This window comes from Ovis aries, chromosome 11 (genome assembly GCF_016772045.2).
Source record: "Ovis aries strain OAR_USU_Benz2616 breed Rambouillet chromosome 11, ARS-UI_Ramb_v3.0, whole genome shotgun sequence".
In the NCBI taxonomy this organism is placed as follows: domain Eukaryota; kingdom Metazoa; phylum Chordata; class Mammalia; order Artiodactyla; family Bovidae; genus Ovis; species Ovis aries.
This window is the reverse complement of record NC_056064.1, coordinates 54,510,034-54,532,088: the sequence shown is the minus strand read 5'-3', so window position 1 is coordinate 54,532,088 and position 22,055 is coordinate 54,510,034. Positions and strand designations below refer to the sequence as shown.

The 22,055-nt window shown below is 54.9% G+C and overlaps 1 protein-coding gene and 1 long non-coding RNA gene across 8 annotated transcripts; both read right to left on the bottom strand.

Annotated features, from left to right (window-relative positions):
* Window positions 1-393: 393 nt before the first annotated feature.
* On the bottom strand, window positions 394-18,297 carry ST6GALNAC2 (ST6 N-acetylgalactosaminide alpha-2,6-sialyltransferase 2). Of its 7 annotated transcripts, XR_003590621.3 has the most exons (10): window positions 18,090-18,297; window positions 14,130-14,193; window positions 9,550-9,724; window positions 8,788-9,079; window positions 8,231-8,369; window positions 6,094-6,197; window positions 4,282-4,365; window positions 3,924-3,970; window positions 2,291-2,390; window positions 1,138-1,163 (listed from the first exon to the last, which is right to left on the bottom strand). XR_003590621.3 is itself a non-coding variant. In XM_027974138.3 (9 exons), the coding sequence occupies exons 1-9, from the start codon at window positions 18,209-18,211 to the stop codon at window positions 996-998; spliced, it is 1,248 nt and encodes a 415-aa protein (XP_027829939.1). In that variant the 5' UTR covers window positions 18,212-18,297; the 3' UTR covers window positions 394-995. The 7 variants fall into 7 exon arrangements, 6 of the variants coding, with proteins under 6 accessions (XP_027829939.1, XP_042112255.1, XP_027829940.1 ...); XM_027974138.3 differs by lacking the exon at window positions 3,924-3,970 and having other exon boundaries at window positions 394-1,163; XM_042256321.2 differs by lacking the exon at window positions 3,924-3,970 and having other exon boundaries at window positions 394-1,163; window positions 4,282-4,470; window positions 8,788-8,956.
* Window positions 18,298-20,706: 2,409 nt separating this feature from the next.
* Window positions 20,707-21,778, bottom strand: LOC132657363 (uncharacterized). Its single transcript, XR_009595395.1, has 2 exons — window positions 21,652-21,778; window positions 20,707-20,903 (listed from the first exon to the last, which is right to left on the bottom strand). It is a non-coding gene; the product is annotated as an uncharacterized LOC132657363 (long non-coding RNA).
* Between the last annotated feature and the right edge of the window lie 277 nt (window positions 21,779-22,055).

Sequence of the window (22,055 nt, the reverse complement as noted above, 5' to 3'; positions counted from 1 at the left end):
GCCAGAGGCCAGGTTCTGGGTGGGAGGCTCTTGCCAGCCCGCCCTGGGGAGACCTCCCCAGCCCGCTCCACTGCTGTATGGGGTGTAGTGACACCAGACAGTCAAACCCAGGGTTTGTGTACGGAGCTGTGTAGTGGTCATTCTGTTGATTTATACTTTGAAGCCCGTATAATCTAAAAGAAAGCTGCCTGTATCCAGTCAAATTATTGAAGCCTTGATAGTCAGTGTCCAGGGATGAGGGTTTGTTACCCAATAATGTCCTTTTTGGTGATGGGGTGGTACTACATCCTCAGTGGGCCTTTAATCAGAGGCCAGAACTTTCCGGTGGTTCAGACTCTCCGTGTTAAACACCCTGCGTGATATACTACTTCCCCCAACACAGACACAGACACAGTGGTTATCCATTGTTTATGCAGTTAACTAATTTCAGATGACTTTCTGCCCTCTGTGCTCCCACTTTATCAGGGGGCAGAAGTGAGTCCGTTCCCTTTCGAAGATAAACCTGTTGCAACATGTCCTTGAGGTGAACTGCTTTGGAGTCTGAGGCTGGACATGCTAGTGGGAGGATTTGGGCTGAAAAGTGCATTGGTTTCTACTGCTGCTTGACCTTCGTTAATTGAGAGGCCCTGAGCCACTCCACTGACCTAGTCAGTCCGTGCCACTGCTGGCTTGGAAATGCTCAGCTCTGAAGGATCCCTGCATGCTCCCGCTGTCAGTCTCATCTTGAGAGCGTTCCCTCCAGTTTTAAAGATGAGCCCAGCAGAGCAGTCTTTTTCCTCGACCAAGGTTGGGTTGTCTCCCTGGGTCCTTGGGTGAGCTAAGAACAAGGTAGGGTTTCCCACAAAGCATTCTTCAGTGACTGACACATCCCCTCTCTTCTGTAGGGAAGGGGGAAGCTGTGTGTCAAGGATAGAACGCACAGGAAGGTAGCTTTAGTTACTTGAGGGGCCGAGGGCCACAGCTCTGCAAAAATGAAGGTCTTGGATGTTTCTGGGTCACCGCTGGTACAACCAAAGGATGCCAGCCTTGTGCAGGTCCCTCCAAAGGGTGGCTTCCAGGGACAGGTCGTGGTTTGCGTAGAATATCAGTGGCTTCTTCATTCGATCGAAATAGTGGTCAGAAAATTTCTGGTAGTTGCTGGTGATGAATCCATAGGCGCTAACCTGGACAAGGACAGTTAGCATTTGAATTAGCATTTGAGCTGCTGTGTGTAAAGGGCTTCCTTGGTGCTCAGATGGTAAAGTATGTGCCTGCAGTGTGGCCCCTGGAGTAGGGCATGTCAACCCACTCCAGTATTTCCTGGAGAATCCCCATGGACAGAGGTTCCTGGTGGGCTATAGTCCATGGGGTTGCAAAGAGTCAGACATGACTGAGCGACTAAGCACAGTTTATAAAGTGGCAGGAACTTGGGCATAGCTGCCTCATGCGAAGGTGAGGAGGACAACCATTCTCAACCACGTTTTTATAGTTGCCCTGTGCTTTCTGCACATTTTCTCACCCAACTAAATAATCGTAGATACTGTCCCTGTTTTACAAATGGGGAAATGGGCTCAGAAAGATAACCAAAATGTGTGTCCCCAGTCACAAGCTAGTAAGTAGCTGGGCTGGGTTTTTAACTCCAGTCTGTGACACCAAAGCCATGGTCATTATGCTCAAGACGGAGGCAGAAAGCCCCTTACCTCCCGCTTCCTGTTCTAATGGTGACTGCAGACAGGAGAGTCCTGTGTGAAACGTGGAAAGGGGACCAGAGCCCAGCTCTTGTGCCTGGGTCACCACTGCCTTTCCCTGAAACCTGCTTCCTAGCCTCTGTCTCTGCAGCTCATGTGGGTACTACCCCAGTAAAGAATTAGCTCGTGGAGTGATTTCAGAGACTCCACGTGTGGAAGGCTGCCCACCTCAGTTTGAGAGAATCTTCCCAAAACAGATGTCCCTACCCACTTTGGTTGAGATTTTGCTTTGACAAGAGCAGTTGAGTTATATGTCCCTTAAACACCATGTGCAGTGGCTGCCCCGGGGCAGAGGGTGAAAGGACAAGGCCAGGGGAAGGTGGCCCTGGGGAGGAAGGCAAGACTGGGCCCAAGGCTGACCCTTAAGGGACCAAGAGCACTTCCTCCACCCCATTGCCTAGACTAGATGGCTCCTGCAGCTGGAGAGCCTTCTGCCACGGGATGGAGGCCCAGAGTCCCAGGTCTGGGCTAGCAGGCCTCAGGTAGAGGATCTCATGGATGGAATAAGGTTCCATTCACACCAGCTCTGCTGCTGTGGGCTCCTGAGAGAGCAGACCTCTTACCTGGTCACAGGTATGCAAAGCTGTCAGCAACATGAGGGCCCCAGTACTAGGCATGTATAGGTCTCCAAATTTTGTGTTAATCAACTTTGATTTCAAAAACCTGGAAGCAAAAAGAAGCATCAAAACTCAAAGACTCTGGAGGACTTCCTTGGTGGTCCAGTGACTAAGAATCTGCCTGCCAGTGCAGGGGACATGGGTTCAACCCCTGGTCCAGGAAGATCCCACATGCTGAGGAGCAAGTAAGCCCGTGTGCCTAGAGCCCGCACTCCGGAGGGGCCACCAAAATGAGAAGCCTACACCCCACAGCGAAGAGTAGGCCTTGTTTGCCACAACTAGAGAAAGCCCGTGCAGTAAAGAAAACCCAGTGCAGCCAAAAAAGCCCAAGACTTGTGGTCTTGCACATTAGCTTGAGGGTTGTGCCATTACACCAACTCAGGCCGGCTGGAAAACAGCAAAATTTTCTGGCCCTTCTATCCTCACCCATCTGCCATTTGGAGAAAAATGAATTATACACAGAAATCTTTGGTTGAAATAACACCTTAGGTAACAAGCAGTGAGGAGGAGAAACAGGCCCTCCTGAAGAACCACAGGTGAGACCCTTCCCTTTCTCCCGCTCTCTAGAAGCCTGAATCCAGCCTAACGTGCTTTTCCTCAGCAGCACCCTCCCGCACCACAACGTCACGGGCATAGTTGGCGTATTTAGCCTGACACCTAAGTTTCACCTCCAGACTGGCCAAGCAGGAGCCACACGAGGACAGAGTACACGTAGGTCCTGTGACTGGGCCGCTAGTGAGATGGTGCACGTGTGTGCATGCACACGTACACGCTTTCAGACACCCAGATGGTCCAAAATGAGGCCATGAGCCTTGACCTCAGCCCTGGGTTCTCATCTAGGCCTTGCCAGGCAAATCACCTAGCCTCTCAGCCTGTTCTTCCTCTGTTGAGTGGTCTTCAGTTTGCCTCCCAGATGCTCCTGCTGCCCCTGGCCTGCTCTGGGTCTTGGGGTGCTAGCCCGGGCCTGCATGCAGTAGGCGTCCCAGCTGCAGCACCGTCACCACTTCAGGCTGAACAGATGTGCATTGCAGGGGCTGCCCTGTGTCTTGTAGGTGGTTCAGCAGCATCCCCGGCCTCTGCCCACTAGGGGCACTCAGGTTGCCTGCTGCTGCTAAGTCGCTTCAGTTGTGTCTGACCCTGTGCCACCCCATGCCTGGGGTTCTCTAGGCAAGAATACCGGAGTGGGTTGCCGTTTCCTTCTCCAATGCACGAAAGTGGAAAGTCAAAGTGAAGTTGCTCGGTCGTGTCCAACTCTTAGCGACCCCATGGACTGCAGCCTACCAACTCTCCAGACAGGACAGTGGACCAGCCTCCTGCTGAGAACCACTGGTGGGTGGGGTGGGGGTGGAGATCGGCAGGCAGGGGTTCCCCAGGCTCCTCCCAGGGTCCTCCTGTGTTTGGGCCTGAATGCTGGCTTCTGCTAGTCCCCATACAGCCCCACACTTACGTTCCCTCTATGCCCAGCCTAAGCGTTGATGAACATTTTTGGTAAGTAAGCCTGTTTCCTGTCTGCCTTGACTGATAGAACATCACCTCCATCAATGTGTTTAACCTGGTGGCTCAGTGGTAAAGAATCTACCTGCCAATAACGGAAGACTTGGGTTCAATCTGGGTCCAGAAGATCCCCTGGAGAAGGAAATGGTAATCAACTCCAGTATTCTTTGTGGGAGATGCCATGGACAGAGAAGCCTGGCGGGCTACCATCCATGGGGTCGCAAAGAATGGGACAGGACTCAGGGACTAAACAAGAAGTAAATGAAGCAGCGGGAGTGCTGCGGCGGGGGGAGGGGGGGGGCCCGGCCACGGGGGTCCTCGGCACGTGGCCCAGCTGTGGGTTTCATTTTCGGGGATTAAAGCCAGTGCTGCCGGTAGGTGTGGGGCGAGTGGTGGGGGTGGGCGGGGGAGTCGCTCCCAGCGCCACCCCTGCCCGCACCTACCTCTCTCTCAGGTAGCTGATGAAGTCTGGATGGAGTAGCTTGAATTTGCTGGCAGAGGAGTCCGGTCCAAAATAGGTCTGAGGCCTAGGACCCACGATAGAAGTGAACGGAGCGGCCAGAGCCGTCGTGGAGCGAGGAGAGGTGGAAGGCGCTGGGGCGGTGGCGGTGGATGGACCGGTAGGGGCGGGGCTGAGAGTAGTAGCGGGAGAACGGGGTGTAGAAAGTGGCCGGGAGCACCGTGGGCACCACGTGCGGCTTCCCGCCCACCAGGACCTCGGTGGGCGGGGTGTAGGAGAGGGAGGAGGGGGGCGTGAACAGGGCGGGGGGAGACGGGTAGGAGCAGCTGACCCGGGGCAGGTGCGGAGGCGGCGGGAGGAGAGGGAAGTACAGGGAATCGGGGGGCTGGCGCGGGCGCAGGCGGTCCCGGGCGCGGCAGGGGAAGGAGCAGGGGAAGCACTGGTTCTGCGGGAGGGGCGAAGTAGGAGGCTGGAAGAAGGGGGTCTCTTTCATGAAGCGGGGCACGTAGGGGGCGATGTAGGACGGGATGCCCCGGATGGGCCCGAGCCCGATGTAGGAGGCCGAGGGCGCGGGGCTGTGGGCGGGGGACTTGGCGCCAGGCATGGGGGGAGTTTGGGAAGAGTTTCGGGAGAGGGATTTCAAGCCAGATTGAGAGGGAGATTTGGAGGCGGGTGGAGTGGCATTTTGCGAAGACCCTCGAGGCTGGACATGAGGGCTGGGGGTCAGGGAGGAGGCCCGGGAAGAGGGCTGTGAGGCATTTGGGGTGGCAGGGTGAGAGGGGGCACGGGAAGACCCCCGGGTAGGGGACGGGGAAGGAGCTGAGCCGCCAGAGCTGGCATAGGGCTGCTGGTTGGTATGGTTGGATCTGGACTGGGAGGGGGACTGGGCAGGGGACGGATTAGGGGAATGGGAGGGGGAGCTCATTGGTGTTGGGGAGGCTTAATGTCCACCCGATGTCTTTGAGCCAGCCCCCCCCAGCCCCCAGGAGCCAGTCCCATCTGGGTCCCAAAGCCCACCCCCAGGAGCGGCTGCCAGGCGATTGTTAGGTCATCAGCAGGTTGGGGCGGGGCACGGGGCGGGGCTGGCCTGGCCCTGGAGTGCTTAACCCCTCAGGATGCCTCAGAAGGTGTCTTTGAGGGTGGGTGAGATGTCCGGGGGCCAGAGAGACAGGAGGTCCAGTCCTTGCGGCCACAAGGGTTGGTGCAGATTTGTGAGGACCCAACTCAGGGACAAGAAATTGTCTTCAGCACCACAGGGAGAAGGTTCAGATGAGGCCCGGACATGGTTCAAAAGAGCTGGACACGGGCCTGCTGCCCAGGAAGGTGGGGGAGGACAGACAGAGGGCCCTTTGTTCCCACTCCGCAGGACACTGGGCCCACGTCCCCTGCTCTCCCATTTCATGGGCAGTCTTGGGAGGGTGCCTGCCAAGGAATGCCATGAGTCCTGGCCCCCATTCTTGGTCTCCAAACACAATGCACTCAACGGGACAGCAGGGCCAGCTGCGGACAGGCCAGCTGGGCGGGTTATGGGGACCACATCTGAAGCTGAGGGGCCAGGCCTGCCGGCCCCCATTCCAAAAGGAGCCCCTTGAACTGCAGCCCACCTGGTCAGGAGGGTCCCTGGGGATGAGCAGCATTACTTGAGCTTTCCCGAGGGTAGGAAAAAAAGAAGAGTTTACTCTTCTAATGCTCTGATGGATTCTTGGGGCCTTTCTGGCCACCTTCAGCCACCTTTCCCATCTGACAGTGGACCCGGGAGCAGTACCATGCCCTATTTCCCTGCTTGGCTGCTCACCTGTCTCCTTTATCAGTGCCCTCCGGGACAGGCACACCCAGGATGGCGGATCTCAGCATCAGGTAGTCACGGATGTCCGAGGGGATGAAGATATAGCGCAGGTGCTGTCAGGGCAACAGAGAAGCAGCCCCAGTGGGGACAAGACCACGGGGACTTCCTGCTCCGAGTGGACCGCCCTCCGCCCAGTCGGGCCCCCTGCCCTGGCGGGAGCATTTCCCTTCTGAGTCTGTAATTTCCACGTTCAGGTGCCCTGTTCTTTCAGGTTCCACTGAGGGTTTCAGCACTCAAACCCGTTGATACTCTTCCCTTCAAGGAGCCGTGCTCAACTGCCATTCCCTTGAGTGTGGGCTGGACTGAGGGACTAAGAATTTTTCTAATGGATAAGAAAAAGTGGGAGTAAGGAAGCGTGCGTGACCCCCTTGGAGAGGGGGTCATAAAAGACACTGGAGGAGCTTCCTTGCTCTCTGGGATTGCTCACCCTGGGTCGAGCTAGCTAGCCCATCGGGGAGGGAGTGTATTAGTCTGCAGAGGGGCCGGCATGGTGAGGGCTGTGAGGGAGCCATCTTCACCCTGGGCCAGGTGGGCCTTCTGATGACCGCAGCCCCTGTCAAGCCTGACTGTGACTACTGGGAGACCCTGAGCCAAAACCACTCTGATGAGGGACTTCCCTGGTCCACTGGTTAAAACTCTACCTTCCAACACAGGGGCGCGGGTTCAATCCTTCGTCAGCAAACTAGGGTCCAACATGCTGCTGGTGTGTATATGCTTAGTTGCTTGGTCGTGTCTACCTCTTTGCAACCCTGTTGGACTGTAGCCTGCCAGGCTCCTCTAGCCATGGGATTTCCCAGGCAAAAATACTGGAGTGGGTTGCCATTACTTTCTCCAGGGGCTCTTCCCAACCCAGGGATTGAACCTGCATCTCCTGTATCTCCTGAATTGCAAGTGGATTCTTTACTTGCTGAGTCATCTGGGAAGGGCATCCCTGATGGCTCAGACAGTAAAGAATCGGCCTACAATGAGGGAGACCCAGGTTGGACTCTGAGTCAGGAAGATTCCTTGGAGAAGAGAAAGGCTACCCTCTGCAGTATTCTTCCCTGGAGAATCCTATGGACAGAGGAACCTGGAGGGCTACAGTCCATAGGATCGCACAGAGTTGGACACAACTGAATCAAGTTAGCATGAACGCATACAGGTTCTGTGGCTACACTAGAAATGAAGCTGTGCTATCTTGTTTTATCATGAGCTAAAAGAGGCCTTGGAGCATGGATGCTGTGGCTTGGACACCCCTGACGTCCCTGGTAAGAGGAGGAAGCTGCTGGAAACTCAAACCAGCCCTATCGAGGACCACAGCACCCTTATCCTGGGACCTCCCCACTGCATGTGGGAGCCAGCCTGCTCTGGAAGGGGAAAGAAAATGAACGTCTCTCAGTCTTGTCTGCCTTTTTATGACCCCATAGACTATATGGTCCCTGGAATTCTGAATTCTCCAGGCCAGAATACTGGAGTGAGTAGCCTTTCCTTTCTCCAGTGGATCTTCCTGACCTGGGGATCGAAGTGGGGTCTCTTGCATCACAAGTGGATTCTTTACCAACTGAGCTCTCAGGGAAGCCCCCTAGAAGGGGAAGCATGGTGTTAGAGCATCTGGGTGTGGTTGAAAGAGCCTGGAGGCAGCAGACAAACTCAGGTTCCAGTTCACAGGTGCTGCTGTGCTGAGTGTGTGTGGGGTGGGAATGGAGGAGACACTCAGCAAATGCCCTCTGGCTGGCTGTGTGCTGCTGAGCTCTGGGTCGGGGGGTAGCTGGGGTTTGAGTCTGGCTCCACTGCCGCCCTGCTGAACGAAGGGGCCCTGAGCCTTAGCACCCTCACCAGTAAGAGGGGGCTGATGTGGTCTCTGTAAAGTGCCTGGCACTCCATAAGCCTTCAGTAAATATTAGTCATTCACGCTCCACTCCAGAGCTTTCCTGGTCCTGAGCCACAGGGTGCTCATCACACAGGCCCTAGATCCCGGCGCACAACCTGTCCATCCACTGGGCTGGGGCTTGGGAGCCCCATGACCTGCCCCGCGGTGCGATGAGGGGGGCAGACAGGAAACAACAGCGCCGACTGTCAGGGACCATGGTGCCCGTCGGAGCCTCACCTGTCCCTGCGGCACAGAGGTGAAGCCCACGTTCGAGTAGGAGATGAGGGAGTTCTTCATTGTGTTCACGGTGAAACCGTAGAAGGAGATCTTGGTGCCCACGTCATTCTCGAAGCCTTTGATCACCGCACCATTGAGTCTGGTCCAAACAGAGGCTCATCAGCCTGCTTGTGGCTACACGGTACTGCAGGTTGACTTCCATCCCCAGGCTTCTGGCACTCCCTCTACCCATGGCAGCCCCAGTGCCCAGTCGCCAGCCCCATCCTGACAGCCGGGCACCTGAAGGGACACCCTGTGAAATGGGTAAAGCCAGCCCTGGCAGCTCCTTCCTCCCAGGTCCCCTGGGTTGACCACAGCCTCGCGCATCTTCAGGGTCTGTCTGCGTAATGCCCTTGTCCGTGCCTGTCGGCCCATCACAACTGCTGAGCTGCCTGAGGCCGCTGCTGCTCCATTAGCCCACGCCCTCACCTATGATGCTCCCCCCTGGGGGGCTGGCTGGGAACCAGCTCTCCACCCAGCTCCTCTTCTGCTTCCTCCCTGGCCCCTGGCCCACATACCTGAACACGTAGTCATGGGCATCAATGTTCTGACCCTGGCGGGAGCCATTCAGAATGCCTCCGTTACCCACCACGGCACACCGGATGCAGCCAGGAAGCAGCTCCCTAGAGACCGCGAACAGCCTTGTGCTCTCCGAGCCGTTCAGGAGGCTGAGGGTGGAGGTGATGGCTGTGGGACAAGGTGGGGCACCATGAGGGGCACTGGGGCCTTCTCGAGACTCTTCCTGGCACCCTGCACCTGCTGAGGCCTGACACCAGCCCCCTCTCGAGAGGCACAGAGGGTGGAGGACGTCTGCAAAGAGGGTGGGGTGGGAGGGTTGGCTGTGGCCCCAGTCATCTCAAGAACTCAGATAACCAGTCCTCCCAAGACTTTGCTTATTCCAAAAGGAAATAATTTTGGGCCTGCGGGGCTGGGGTGGAAGGGCCGATTTAAAGTGGAGGGGGCTCTGGGTGGTCTCTCCCAGCAGCAGCCATCAGTGGGGCTGTTTGAGGGCTCACAACTGCTATCCTCGGCCACCTTTGGACACTGACCATCTTTCATGCCAGGCCCCAGGAGGGCAAGAGCTGCTGGTGGCGGGGGTGGGGTGGGGCGGTAGCCAGGCCCCTCTCCTTGACCCTTGTAAAGGGTGCTTGTAGAGGGAGGAAGTCTCACATCAGTGGTGGCGAGCCTTGAAGCCTGCCTGGGAGGAAGTGAGGAGAGAGGGGCACCGTAGCCCCAAAGCAGAAGGCATGGACTAGTTAGGGCCAGGGGCTGCAGGTTACCTTGGTGGGAGAGCCCCTGCCAGCCGTAGGGGGCTTTGTGCTGGCTCAGGCTGTCCCAGAGCTGCTGGGTGAAGAGGTCCCCCGACAGCAGCACTGGAGTGGAGAGGTTAAACAGATTCTGGAAGCGAGGGTGCCGCTGAACGGCGAGGGAAAGTGCATGTTGACAGAGCAGGTTCTGTGGGTGACAAGATAAGAGGGCTGTTTCTTTTTAAAATTTACTTATTTGGCTGCCTTGGGTCTTAGTTGCATCACGTAGGATCTCCGTGGTCAGGCCTCTCTAGGTGTGGCACGCGAGCTCTCCGGTGGCACTGTGGGCCTCGCTGCCCTGAGGTATGTGGGATCCCACTTCCCCACCCAGGGATGGAACCCACGTGCCCTACACTGTGAGGCGGATTCTTAACCACTGGACCGCCAGTGTTAGTTGCTCAGTTGTGTCCAACTCTTTGTGATCCCACGGACTGTAGCCTGCCAGGCTCCCCTATCCATGGGATTCTCCAGGCAAGAATACTGGAGTGGTTGCCATTTCCTTCTCCTGGGTGGGATCTCCCCCTACCCAGGGATCAAACTCACCAGGGAAGCCCAAGGACCCCCAGGGAAGTCCCCGAGGGCTGTTCTGGAACAGCCAGGAACCTTCCAGGGAGCCCGCATACCCCACAAGAGGGCTGGGAGGGAAGCACGCTGCCCTTCCCTCTCCAGACTTGGGCCACCCCCTAGATGTGCCAGCCAAGCTGGCCTGTATGCAGTGGTCCGGTGAGGATCAGAGAGCTTTCTGGATTTACCCTGCCCAGCCCTTCTCCCTGGATGCCATGTCTCTCGGGCCTGACGGCTCTGGCCTACTACTTTACCTCACACTTGGGGGGAACTTGAGGGCACTTTCCCACAAATGGGTAAGAGCTGCCTGCCCTGTATTGGAGGAGGTCCACCCCAGGCCTTGGAATCCATCAGCCTGGGTCCAAACCCTTGCCCTGGCTGTCCTTGCTGCAGTAGGGTTCGTGTGGAAAGGGCTGTTGGGAAGATCTGTGATGTCTTTGACCAGCTGGTGCCTATCTTGAGTTGAATAATATCCCCTCTCCCAATTCATGTCTGCCCCAAACCTCAGAATGTGACCTTATTTGGAAAGAGGGTCTTTGCAGATACAATCAGTAAGGTGAGGTTATACCGTAAGGTGGCTCAGCGGATCCACCTGCAATGCAAAAAGGTGAAGGAGACGCGGGTTTGATTCTTGCGTTGGGAAGATCCGCTGGAGGAGGGCTAGGCAACACACTCCAGCCTGGAGAATCCAATGGACAGAGGAGCCTGGCTGGCTACAGTCCATCAGGCTGCAAAGCGTCAGACACGACTGAAGTGACTGAGCCACACACATAAATGGAGTATAGCTTCCAATGTACTAAGGTGGGCCCTAAATTCAATGACTGGTATCCTTATGAGAAGGCATGTGCTAGGCTTCCCGTGGTGGCTCAGGGGTAAAGAATCCACTTGCCAGTGCAGGAGACACGGGTTCGATCCCTGATCCAGGAAGATCCCACATGCCGCGGAGCAATGAAGTCTGTGCTCCACAACTATTGACCCTGTGCTCTAGAGCCTGGCCCCACAACTATGGAGCCCATGGGCCGCAGCGGCTGAAGTGTGTACGCCCTAGAGCCTGTGTTCTGCCTCAAAAGAAGCCACCGCAATAAGAAGCCCGTGCACCGCAGCTGGAGAGTAGCCCTCGCTCACCACCACTAGAGGAGGGCCCACACAGCAACGAAGACGCCGCACGGCCAAAAATAAAACCATACAAAGAAGGCACGTGCTGATGGTGGGGTGCGGGCAGAGAGTGAGTGATGCAGCTCCAAGCCGGGGGACAGCTGGAGCCCCCATAAGCTGGAAGAGGCCAGGAGAGATTCTTCCCTGGAGACTTCGGAGGGCGGCTGGCCCTGCTGGATACCTGACTTCAGACTTCTGGCCTCTAGAACTGTGAGAGACTCCATTTCTCTTGTTTTAAGACACCCACATTGGTGGTCTTTCGTGCCAGCAGTCATAGGAAGCCTTGCAGGGGCCTCCGCACACAGCGACCTTGAAGGAGAGCATGGGTACCAGACAGGCCCCAGCCCCCTCTGCCCGAGGACCCCTGTGTCAGATTCCTGAGCAGCCCCGGCCTGGGTGGGGCTATTCTTCCATTGAAGGGGCTCTTGGTTAAGCTGTTGGTTTGATCAAAAGACAACATGGGAAAGAGTTGTAGTCGTTTCTGCTGTTAGGTGACATACGAATGCCTAAAAACCATCCTTTAGAACTGCAACCCAAACCACAGGGCTTTTGGGAAAAGGGACTACGAGCAGCAGAAACTCAGAAAACGATCAGTGATGCATACAATAAAGATAGAAACAGTTTTACACACATTCACTGGTTAGGAAACATCTAGAAAAGTGAAAATGTTGGTCACTCAGTTGTGTCCGACTCTTTGCAAACCCATGGACTACAGCCCGCCAGGCTCCTCTGTCCATGGGATTCTCCAGGCAAGAATACTGGAGTGGGTAGCCATTCCCTTCTCCAGGGGATCTTCCCGACCCAGGATCAAACCCAGGTCTCCTGCATTGCAGTCAGATTCTTTACCGTCTGAGTCACCAGGGAAGCCCAAGAAATATATAAGTAGTTCTCAAAATATGGCGCTTGACCTTGGAAAAGAACTGACATTTGCTTGGGGATGTGCGCTTCGGAAGGGTGGCAGTTTGGGAGTTAGCGTGAAGTGGTGGGAAGCCGGTTATAAAACATGTGATGAAGCAGATGGCTGGCTGAAGTGTGCACGTGCGTGCCTTTTGGGTATTCCTACATGATTCCCTTCGGTGGAGTATGGTTTTCTGCATTTATCAGTGTTCTGGCTGACAAAATCACTGATAAACACACACGAAATTTGGGTTCTGCTCAACTTGTTTTACCCCCACAGCAATCTTTATGGACCAAATGCATGCTTTAAAAGCAAGCATTAAGCTGAACTTACTACATCAGTTTCACTCCTCGTCAGTTAATCATAGGGATGTTTCCCAGGGCCTCCTTTACAAGGCTCCAAGAGAAAAATCTTCAGGGCCTTCTTTATAAGGCTTCAAGAGAAAAATCTTCAGGTCTCCATATCCAGAAGGGCTGCACTTTGCTTGGGCAGCTGGCTTGCTTTTATCTCATGGACAGGGTGGTAAGCTTTCCGTCTTTGCTGTCATCACAGGGAAGCTCAGAGCCCATCTCTGACACCCTCTGGCATATTTTTCATGCACTTATCTGACATTATTGTCTAACTTTCTTACCTTTATTTTTCCTTTACCTACTTCTTTATTTTATTCTCCCCCCCCCCATGTCATATATATCCAAAAGACAAAAGCTCAAATCCTTTTGTTTTTAAACCAGATGAGGAAATATGTCAATTAGCATCAAGTAGCTCAAGGTGAAAAGGACTGTAGGAAAAGTAAAGATGACCTGGCCAAGTGCTTTAAGACGCTTGAGGCCTTTCTTCAGCCAGTCAGCCGAATGTCCACCTGACCTCTGTTCTTGCGGCGGGGGTGGGTGGGGTCTCCATCACCTTCCGGGGGGAGCTTGCTCTGCTGCTGACAGCTCTGCAGTCAGTCTTGCATGTGGTGAGATCTTGCCCCCACGAGACCTCAGTTAACAAGTTCCAGTGTCTTGGGCATGAAAAAACAACTCTTAAACCGGGATCAGGCCAGAACTACACAGTCATCATCCTGCTCGACTGCAGCCTGCAGAGAGGGTGAGGGCACCTTGCTTGGGAGTTCAGAGCCAGCCCGGGGGTCCAAGAGAGGCTTGAATCCCTGTGCCACCTCTTTTCCACGGATAACCTGAGCAGGGTATCTCTGAGCCTCATTTTACTGTAAAAGCTGCCTCCCAAGCTTGGCGACAGGTGTAAGTGAGAGAACGCAGGTAAGATGTGTGAGATGGCCTGTCAGGCCACTGTCAGTGTGCTCTGTTACAGAGCAGGGGAGTCCCCTGGGCTTGGTGTTTACTTCATGGTAAACAGTTTAAAGGGCTTCTCAGGTGGTGCTAGTGGTAAAGAACCCTCCTGCCGATACGGGAGACGTAAGAGATGCGGGTTTGATCCCTGGGTCTGGAAGATCCCCTGGAGGAGGGCATGGCAACCCACTCTAGTATTCTTGCCTGGAGAATCCCATGGACAGAGGGCTACAGTCCATAGGGTTGCAAACAGTTGGACACGACTGAAGTGACTTAGCACACATGCATGCTAACAGTTTAAATGTGAGTTTTACAGTAAAAAGACATTTTGATCAGAGAACTTTTAAAGATAAATCAAGATTTGCAAGAACTTTTCTGCTGGTTATACCCCAAGAAGTAAAAATGGAGCCATGTTTCTCTGCTGTTGGGGTGCAGGGACCTCAGTGGTCAGGTCTGAAGAGCTCTGGCTGGCTGGCCCCTCAGTTCTGTGCTCCATTCTCCGGGTGAGGAGGGGGATGTAAGGGGGGTGGGGGGAGAGGAGGGAGGGGGATTTCCAGAGAGCTCCCACCCAGCAGGCTCACAAGAATGTTCTCATTCCCATTTTTCTTTCCCCTCGTATCCAGCCACAGGGTAGCCCACCACTGTACCTTTCTTGTCCCAGAATTCGATGCCTTGGGTCCAAAGAAAGCTTGCGACGATGACGTAGAGTTCCTGGGGGAGAAGGAGGAAGTAAAGCCAGGGTCTGACTTGCCCCCGGAGCGTGCTCGTCTGGTAACTCTGGAGGCTGACCATCCATCAGGGTCTGATTTTTTATTTTTTCCCCTATGCTCTGGTTCTTGCTCATCTCTTTCTCTTTGGGCACAAAATATCACCTTATTATGTTCTGCCTAGCCCCTTGGCAAGTGGCTGAAATGTGGAATGTACTGGAATAGTGAGATGGTGGTTAAGAGATGAAAACATAAAATAGGAAAGATTGCCAGCTCCCTGGGCTCGTGACCACCTAAGCGGTCTCCCTGTTAAGGCCCCAGAAACAAGTGTTAGATCCCGGGTGCCCTGGGCCCCCTTCACCTGGCGAAAGAGGTGGGGTCAAAGCCCAACTCCATGGGTTTGAGTTCCAGGGTCTCTGGAAGCCACTGAACTTCTTAGAAGCTCAGTGCCTGTGTCTGTTCAGCAGGGATGATCATGCAGGTGTGAAGATGGTCAGATTTGGGGCCTGGGACCCTTTGCTGCAGTGTTTGCATTTGGACAAACATCTCCTCGAGCAACAAAACACAAAGTAAACTACAAGGGACTGAAAGTAGCTGAGTACATGCAGCAGCTGCGGCAAATTATGAACAAAGAGGTACAGGAAGACCAGACTCTGAGCTGAAGCAGGTATGCACATTCAGCCGACACATGGCTTACCACTAAGCCACCTCTTTGGCCTGACCCCCTGGACCCATCCCTACTGTCACCCTGTAGAGGGAACCAACTCACTGAGCCCCCCTCAACCCCAGGGAGCAAGCAAGAAAACCTGGCATTGGGTTTGCTTCCTGTTGCTGTGGCAGGGGCCCCAGTAAAGCCCTGCCTGCATTCTTGTCCGGAACCTTCAAACAGAGTCTGTGTTATCTTATGTAAGAAGTGTCTTCTAAATATTAGCTATTGTTACCTAAAGGGCAAAGGGAAGGGACCCTGTGACAGGCCTCAATGACACTGACCCTTCTGGAGGGAGGTAAGGGTCTAGGTTATTGCCCCACACCCACCTTCCAGGTGCTAGGTGGTCCCTGCACCAATGTGTGTGTGTGTGTGTGTGTGTGTGTGTGTGTGTGTGTGTGTGTGCACGTGCGCTTAGTTGTGTCTGACTCTTTGCGACCCTATGGACTGTATGTAGCATATTAGGCTTCTCTGTCCGTGGGATTTTCCAGGCAAGAAGACTGGAGTGGGTTGCCATTTCCTCCTCCGGGGATCTTCCTGACCCAGGAATCAAACCTGCAGCTCCCACATTAGCAGTAACATTCTTTACCACTGAGCCACCTGGGCAGAGGGCAAACAAGAAGGAACAGGAGCCCCTATCCATTCAAGAGGGTGGTCCGGCTACTGCCAGACTCCTCTCGCCTCCCCTGCAACCCGGAGGGAGCAGGTGGGGAGGATCTGAGATCAGCAGTTTCGAAGGAAACAAAGGCTTCCAGTGACTTCCTTCTAGGCACCAAGACTGTTTGAGCCACAAGGGTGTCTGGACCCACCTGCCTTCAGGGTTGTGAAAGACTTTGGAAGAGCAGGCCAGAAAAAGCAGGGCGATCCTTTCCTCCACTCAACCCAGATCGGCCAACCACAAAACCCTGTAGCTCCTCTCAGAGGAGGAACTGGGACCGTACTGCTCAGCCCAGGTGGCCTTCAGGAACCCCCAGGGAACTTTTGAAAAACACCAGAATTCTGATCGGATGGTTCTGGGTCTCCAGAACACCCCATCCCCCCACTGTCATCCCTTCCTCCCCAGTGATTCTAACCTGCAGCCAGGCTTGGAACCTGACGGAGGAACTGCTGAACGGGCAGAATAGAAACAGGAGGGAGCCTTGAATCGCTCAGGTCTCAGGAAGGCCAGCTCCTCTCCAGAGCACCCCTTCTGTTCAAGAGACTCCCCCAACACCCCCGCCCCCGCCGAATCCAAAGGCTTTTAGACACCACCCTGGGAATAAGGCTTCTCCAATGGCTCAGTGGTAAAGAATCCACCTGCAATGCAGGAGACAATGGGTTTAGTCAGGAAGATCCCCTGGAGGAGGAAATGGCAACCCGCTCTAAAACGAGTCAAGAAATTCCAAGCCTGGGAACTACTGACTGGACCGATTCCACCCTCTAACCTGCAAGGAGAGCCTCATCTCCCATCTCCGGTGTGCCAGGCCTGGTCCCAGCACTTGGCTTCCCCTGGACTCCCCACTGTAGCCCGGGAGGGCTGCTTTTGATTCCCAGGTGAGGGGGGGTCACGTAGCTTGCTTGCCCTGCTCAGATTTCCATCCCACCTGTCCCTCTGCTTGTCCAGCTCCTAATGAGGCTGAGTCTGGACCTGGCCCCTGGAGTTTAGCTAAAATGCAAACATCACCAAAACATCAAGGATATGGACAGATTGTACTAAATTTTTAAAACATGAAAGGTCATTTAAAAAAGCTTTGTTGAGATATAATGGATGTTCAGTCAACCTCATATGTATAGTGGTATTCGTTACTTTTGAAGGATGTTCAAACAAATGTGTTTCAAAATATCCTTACAGAAAACTGATACGTATCTGCTTTCTTAATACCCTCAGTCCTTTTCAGTCCTTCTCTTTGTGCAATCAATGTCTGACTCCAAGGAGGCTAAGGTAACTTCAGGTGTTGCCAGGCAGAGCACCTTTGGTTCTAAAGGGAGGGTATGCATAATCAATGGCAAGTGTGTTTCATACTGTTTTACAACATTGGGTGCCCTTTGACTTTGTTTCCTGAATGTTTTTTGTTTTGTGTTTTAGTCGCCGCTAAGTCCTGTCTGAGTGTCTGACTCTTTTACGGCTCCATGGACTATAGCCCGCCAGGCTCCTCTGTCCTTGGGATTTCCCAGGCAAGGATACTGCAGTGGGTTGCCATTTCCTTCTCCAGGGGATCTTCCTGATCCAGGGATTGAACCTAGGTCTCCTGCTTGGCAGGCAGATTCTTTACCACTGAACCACCTGGAGAGCCCCATTCCTGAGAGCAGACACTAATTCTGACTTCATTCCCTTTAGTGAGGACTGTGTGGGTGGAAAAGCACTGGGAAGGGAAAGCCAGGGCCCAGAGGCCTCTGCACTAGGCTGTAGGTACCCGTGGGGCCTCACAAATCCAGACGCTGAGCACAGCTCGGTCCACCTTCCGGAAGAAAAGCTAAATCCCTTTTAAGGTTTCTTCAGTAACTGGAACCTTGACCTACCAAAGGCAGGCTCTCAGGTTTCTCCTCCTGGGGCACAAATGAAAGGAAGGTGCCCAGGGTCAGCGAGAGGGAGCGGAGCGCAGAAGGAGCAGCTCAGGGAGGGAAACTTGGGTGGAGCCCAAGGTGGGCCCCGGTCCACCTCTTCATCGGATTGCGCCCGGACGGGGCTTATCAAAATAAACAATGGAACAGAGCGGGAGGAGAGAAGCGAGCCGAGCGCGGGGAGGGCAGGGACCACAACGAGCCAGAGAGGCGCGACCTGCCGCCGCCGGACTGAGGAGCCGCGTGCAACGCTGGATCTGGGAGACTTGGGTCCCTGCCCCCAAAGTAGAATCTGAGAAATGTGACGTTAGCGAGGGACAATTCGTGGAAAGCCAGGACTGATTTTATCTGACTCCGATGTCCAAGCCAAAGTTGAACAAATGAAAGGGTTTCTAATCAGGGCTGGAGGGGAGTCAGCAGAAAGCTGTCGGGAGTGGATCTCCGGTGCGCAAGGGGCGAAGCTCCTCTTGGATCCAGCAGCAGCTGTGGGACCCCCGGCAGCACGAGTTTAACGCCGGGGCGGAGGCTCTGGGTACAAAGGGCCGCAGCCCGAGTCCCCGCGGCAAGCCTCCCCAGAGGGCACGCCGGCCCCGGGCTGGGCGCCCGGCGCGTCCCCCGCGCCCTCCGGACAGGTCCCGCGCGGCAGCTCCTACCTGGCTCCGGTGCGGGGCCCCAGGTGCAACTCCACCGTCGAGTACAGGGCGACCAGGATCCCGGAGCCGGCAGCCGCGAGCAGGAGCAGCGGCCAGCAGAGCCGGCCACGCTGGAGCCCCATGCAGCCTCGGCCCGAGGGCGGCCCGTCGGCAGCCGACCCGGGCGGAGAGGAGAGGCCCGGGCGCGCCGGGCTGGACTCCCGGAGTCGGCCGTCCGGCCCCGCCCGGCCCCGCCGCGCCTCCCCGCCCCGCCTCTCTCCCTCTGCCGGCTCCCGGCCTCTGGACGCCGCCGCACCCTTGGGGGCTGCGCGGCGGGTCCCAGAGGCGAGAGTGTCGCGCCGGCACCCAGAGCTGCCCGCGCCTCTCAGGCGCTACCCTCTGTCCTCCGCACTTGGACGGCCCAGCCCAGAGACGCCGCGAGCCGGTGTTGGGCAGGGCGCTTCCCGGTACCGTCAAGGGCGGGCGTGCGCGCGGTCCGGGGGCTCTGTGGGGCCGCGGGGCGCGGGGAGACGCCGCCACCTGCCGCCTGGGCCGCGCACTGCGCCCTCGGGGGGCCCCCCGGGGCCCGCTGCTTCCACGCACCCGAGGCCCGTGGGAGGGGCGGGGAGAGTGGAGGGTTAAACCCCGACCGCTCAGACCCCGGGTGAAATTGGAGGGGGTGAGGCAGGGGGCCTGCCCGGGATGGGAAGGGCAGGATAGCTGAGGTTGTCCGTCTCTCTCATTTGGTGACTGGCCAGAGCCCTCAGTCACAATGAGTCCCTGTTACAAACCAGGGGCAACCTGGAGATCTCAGCAACCCAGAGACACCTGAAAGGTGTAGCAGACGCCCAGGTGTCACCAGGAAGGCCCGGGGAAGCCCGGGCACCCGTGCGCCGGAAGCAGAGCCTTTCCAGGGGTGAGCGGTAGATGGGACACTGTATTCTCCAGTGGACATCATTCTGGCCCCAGAAACCTGTGAAATACCCTAGACCCTGAACTGTCAACAAATGCAAGGATGTCAGGCACCTGCAATCCACCCACCCCCAACCCCGCCCCAGTCCTCATGTAAAGGATAAGCCTGGGTGCAGCAACAAGAATCTGTCTAATTGCAAGGCTTCTGGGAAAACTTCGTGCAGTCTCTGCTCTCAGGCAGGAGCAGGTCCTTCAGGCTCAGTTCACATTATTTAAAAAATGCTGCCCCTGGCTACCCTCTTGTCAGACCTGTTAAATGGATGATTTCAAGTCTTTTAATCTTTACCGTTTTCCACCCCCCAAATCCCTGTCTCTGTTACTTATCCCTTGATCAGCACCTTCTCCCATTTCCTCAGGGGTTGATAAAACATCAGACCTCTCTAAGTCCCTAAGTCCCAAACCTACCCCCAGCCCCTGTGGCTCGGCCGGCCGGTAAAGAATTCAACTGCAACGCAGGAGACTGGGATTTGATCCCCCGGTGGGGAAGATCCCCTGGAGGAGGGCATGACAACCCTCTTCAGGACTTTTGCCAGGAGAATCCCATGGACAGAGGCGCCTGGAAGGCTACAATCCATAGGGTCGTGAAGAGTCAGACACCACCGAAGTGACTTAACATGCACACAAACACATCCGTATTAAGGATTTGGGTCCATCTCCAGTGCCTAAAAGACAAATACCTCAAGATTTCCCTGGTGGTCCAGTGGCTAAGATCCTGATCTTCCAATGTAGGGGGCCCAGGTTTGATCCCTGGTCAGGGAACTAGATCCCACATACCACAGCTAAAGGTCCCCAGTGCCAAAACTAAAAAGATTGTGCATGCTGCCACTAAGATCCTGCACCGCCAAATAAATAAATATATACATATATTTTAAAAAGGTAATACCCCACTAAGACCAGAGCTTCCTATCCACCACATGGGGTTCTCTTTCCTGTCTGCAGCCTCCTGTGTCCTCCCCCCTCCACTGTCTCAGTTGAGACACACACAGTTCTCTCCCTGAGGCTTTCTTTCCTTTCCAGCCAGGCCCCTGGGGGTCATAATCTGAGAGCTACTCTCATCGTAACCCAGATTCTCCTGTGTTCCTGGCTTTCCGCCCAGCAGAATTCCGACCTGGATTCACACTCTGATCGGCCTGTGCATCCCCTCCCCCATGCTGCCTGCTCCCTGGCCTGGCTGGGAGCTGCTGGCCGGGGACTGTTTCATTCCAGAGTAGAATGGTACCCACTAGGCATCAGTTGGACTCGCCACACCAGCCATTTCCCCATCCTTGGTTAGCTCCAGCTTCCATCCTGCCCAACAGGGATTCCAAGATGTCACCTCAAGCCTCCTTTCTCCCTGCCATACCTCCGAGAGGGGAGCTTCAATTTCCCAGGCCTACAATTACAAAGGCACCTCCTGGCCAGAATGTGAAGGGTCCGAGGTTTACCCTGTGATCGGGCTAACAGCTCAGCCCACTACAGTTTTATGGATGCTGGCAGAAGATGTGAGACTCTGGGGTCAGAGATGAATGACTTGATTACTGGTGGCACAATGAGCAACGTGAACTTCATGATGGTGCCTCCTTGCTTCTCAGACCCCACGAAGGGGAGGCAGAGGGACCCAAAAGGGGCCACACAGTGGGTTTGCTGCACGTACAGTGGGTTTGCCGCACGACTGAGGAACCTTGAACAAGGGAAACCAGAATCTTTTACAACGGGCTTCAAGCAAACATGCCATTGCCCTTGAGGCAGGCATTAAAAATTATACTGGAGGGACTTCCCTGGTGGTGCAGAAGTTAAGACCCTGATCTTCCAATGCAGGGGATGCGCGTTCAATTCCTGGTCAGGGAATGAAGATCTCACATGTTGCAGGGCACTGCCAAAAGACTTTGTTTAAAGAGAGGGGGAAAAAAAAAAAAAAAAAAACTTAGGCTGGAAGTAAGAAAATTTGTCCTCTGCTCCAGATGGGGGTATTATCTTTATCTTCCAGACAGATTTCTATATACCAACATTCTTGGAAAGATAGTCCGGGACAAAAGGCAGTTAGCGCCTCTGCTAATGTGTGCAGAAATGAGATTCACCCGGCGAGGGCTCCCAGCGTCTTAATGTCCACGCCTCTTCACCTGCACCCGCCCAAGCTCTCCTATAAAAGCCAGCCTCTCTGCTGTGTGCTCCCACCTCTTTGGGTCGCCCTTTGGCAGCCATCCCTTCCTGATCTACAGGGCCCGGCCTATGCGTGTGTGCTCAGCAGCTCCAGTTGTGTCCATCCTCTTTTGTGACCCCATGGACTATAGCCCTTAGGCTGCTCTGTCCTGCTCTGTCCATGGGATTTTCCAGGCAAGAATACTAGAGTGGGTTGCCATTTCCTACTCCTGGGGATCTTCCCAACCCAGGGATCGAACCCTTGTCTCTTGTGTCTCCTGCACTGGAAGGTGGATTCTTTACCACTGTTGCCACCTAGGAAGCCCCCCTGGGCTATGAATATATCCCAAAGAGCTCATCCTAAAAAGCAAAACAAAGTCAAACAAAACCTCTGTTGAGCTGACACCCTTCTTAACTACCCTTTCCTTCTCATCCTCCTTGTTGGGACAACCATGCTGGACCATTTCTCTCTGAACCTGGTTTCTTTACCTACCTCCCCACTGAAACTGTCCCATGGAGGCCACCAGGGCCTGCGTCATTCCCGGTGGAACAACGGAGCAGACGTTTTCCAGTACTAGTCCTGCTGCATCTGCCTCTGAATTTGGATTCCGAAGAAAATTAAAAGTGTCATCTTCAGGGCTCCTTTTAGCTGTTTGTTAAATCCAGCATCTGGCCACTCCCACAAGGTAGTTTCTGCTGACTGCCTTTTTCTGGTTTAACAGTCATGCTTTCTTGTGCGGACCTGAAACAAACAGATGGCCAGCTATTTCAACAGCAAAACTGGTTTTATTTGACCTACTGTATAGCCCAAGGAACTGTTACTGCTCAGGGTTCTTGGCCTCTTTAATCAATAGAAATGGATCAGAAGCCAGATAAGAAATTCAGGCAAGGCTCTAC

What these genes read in the sequence shown, in the direction of transcription:
- ST6GALNAC2 (XM_027974138.3), bottom strand. Translation starts at nt 18,211, where the DNA reads ATGGGGCTCCAGCGTGGCCGGCTCTGCTGGCCGCTGCTCCTGCTCGCG. An exon ending in GGGCCCCGCACCGGAGCCAG is followed by an intron (nt 14,194 to 18,089) that starts GTAGGAGCTGCC and finishes CTTCTCCCCCAG; the next exon opens with GAACTCTACGTCATCGTCGC. An exon ending in GGCACTGATAAAGGAGACAG is followed by an intron (nt 4,366 to 6,093) that starts GTGAGCAGCCAA and finishes CGTGGGTCCTAG; the next exon opens with GCCTCAGACCTATTTTGGAC.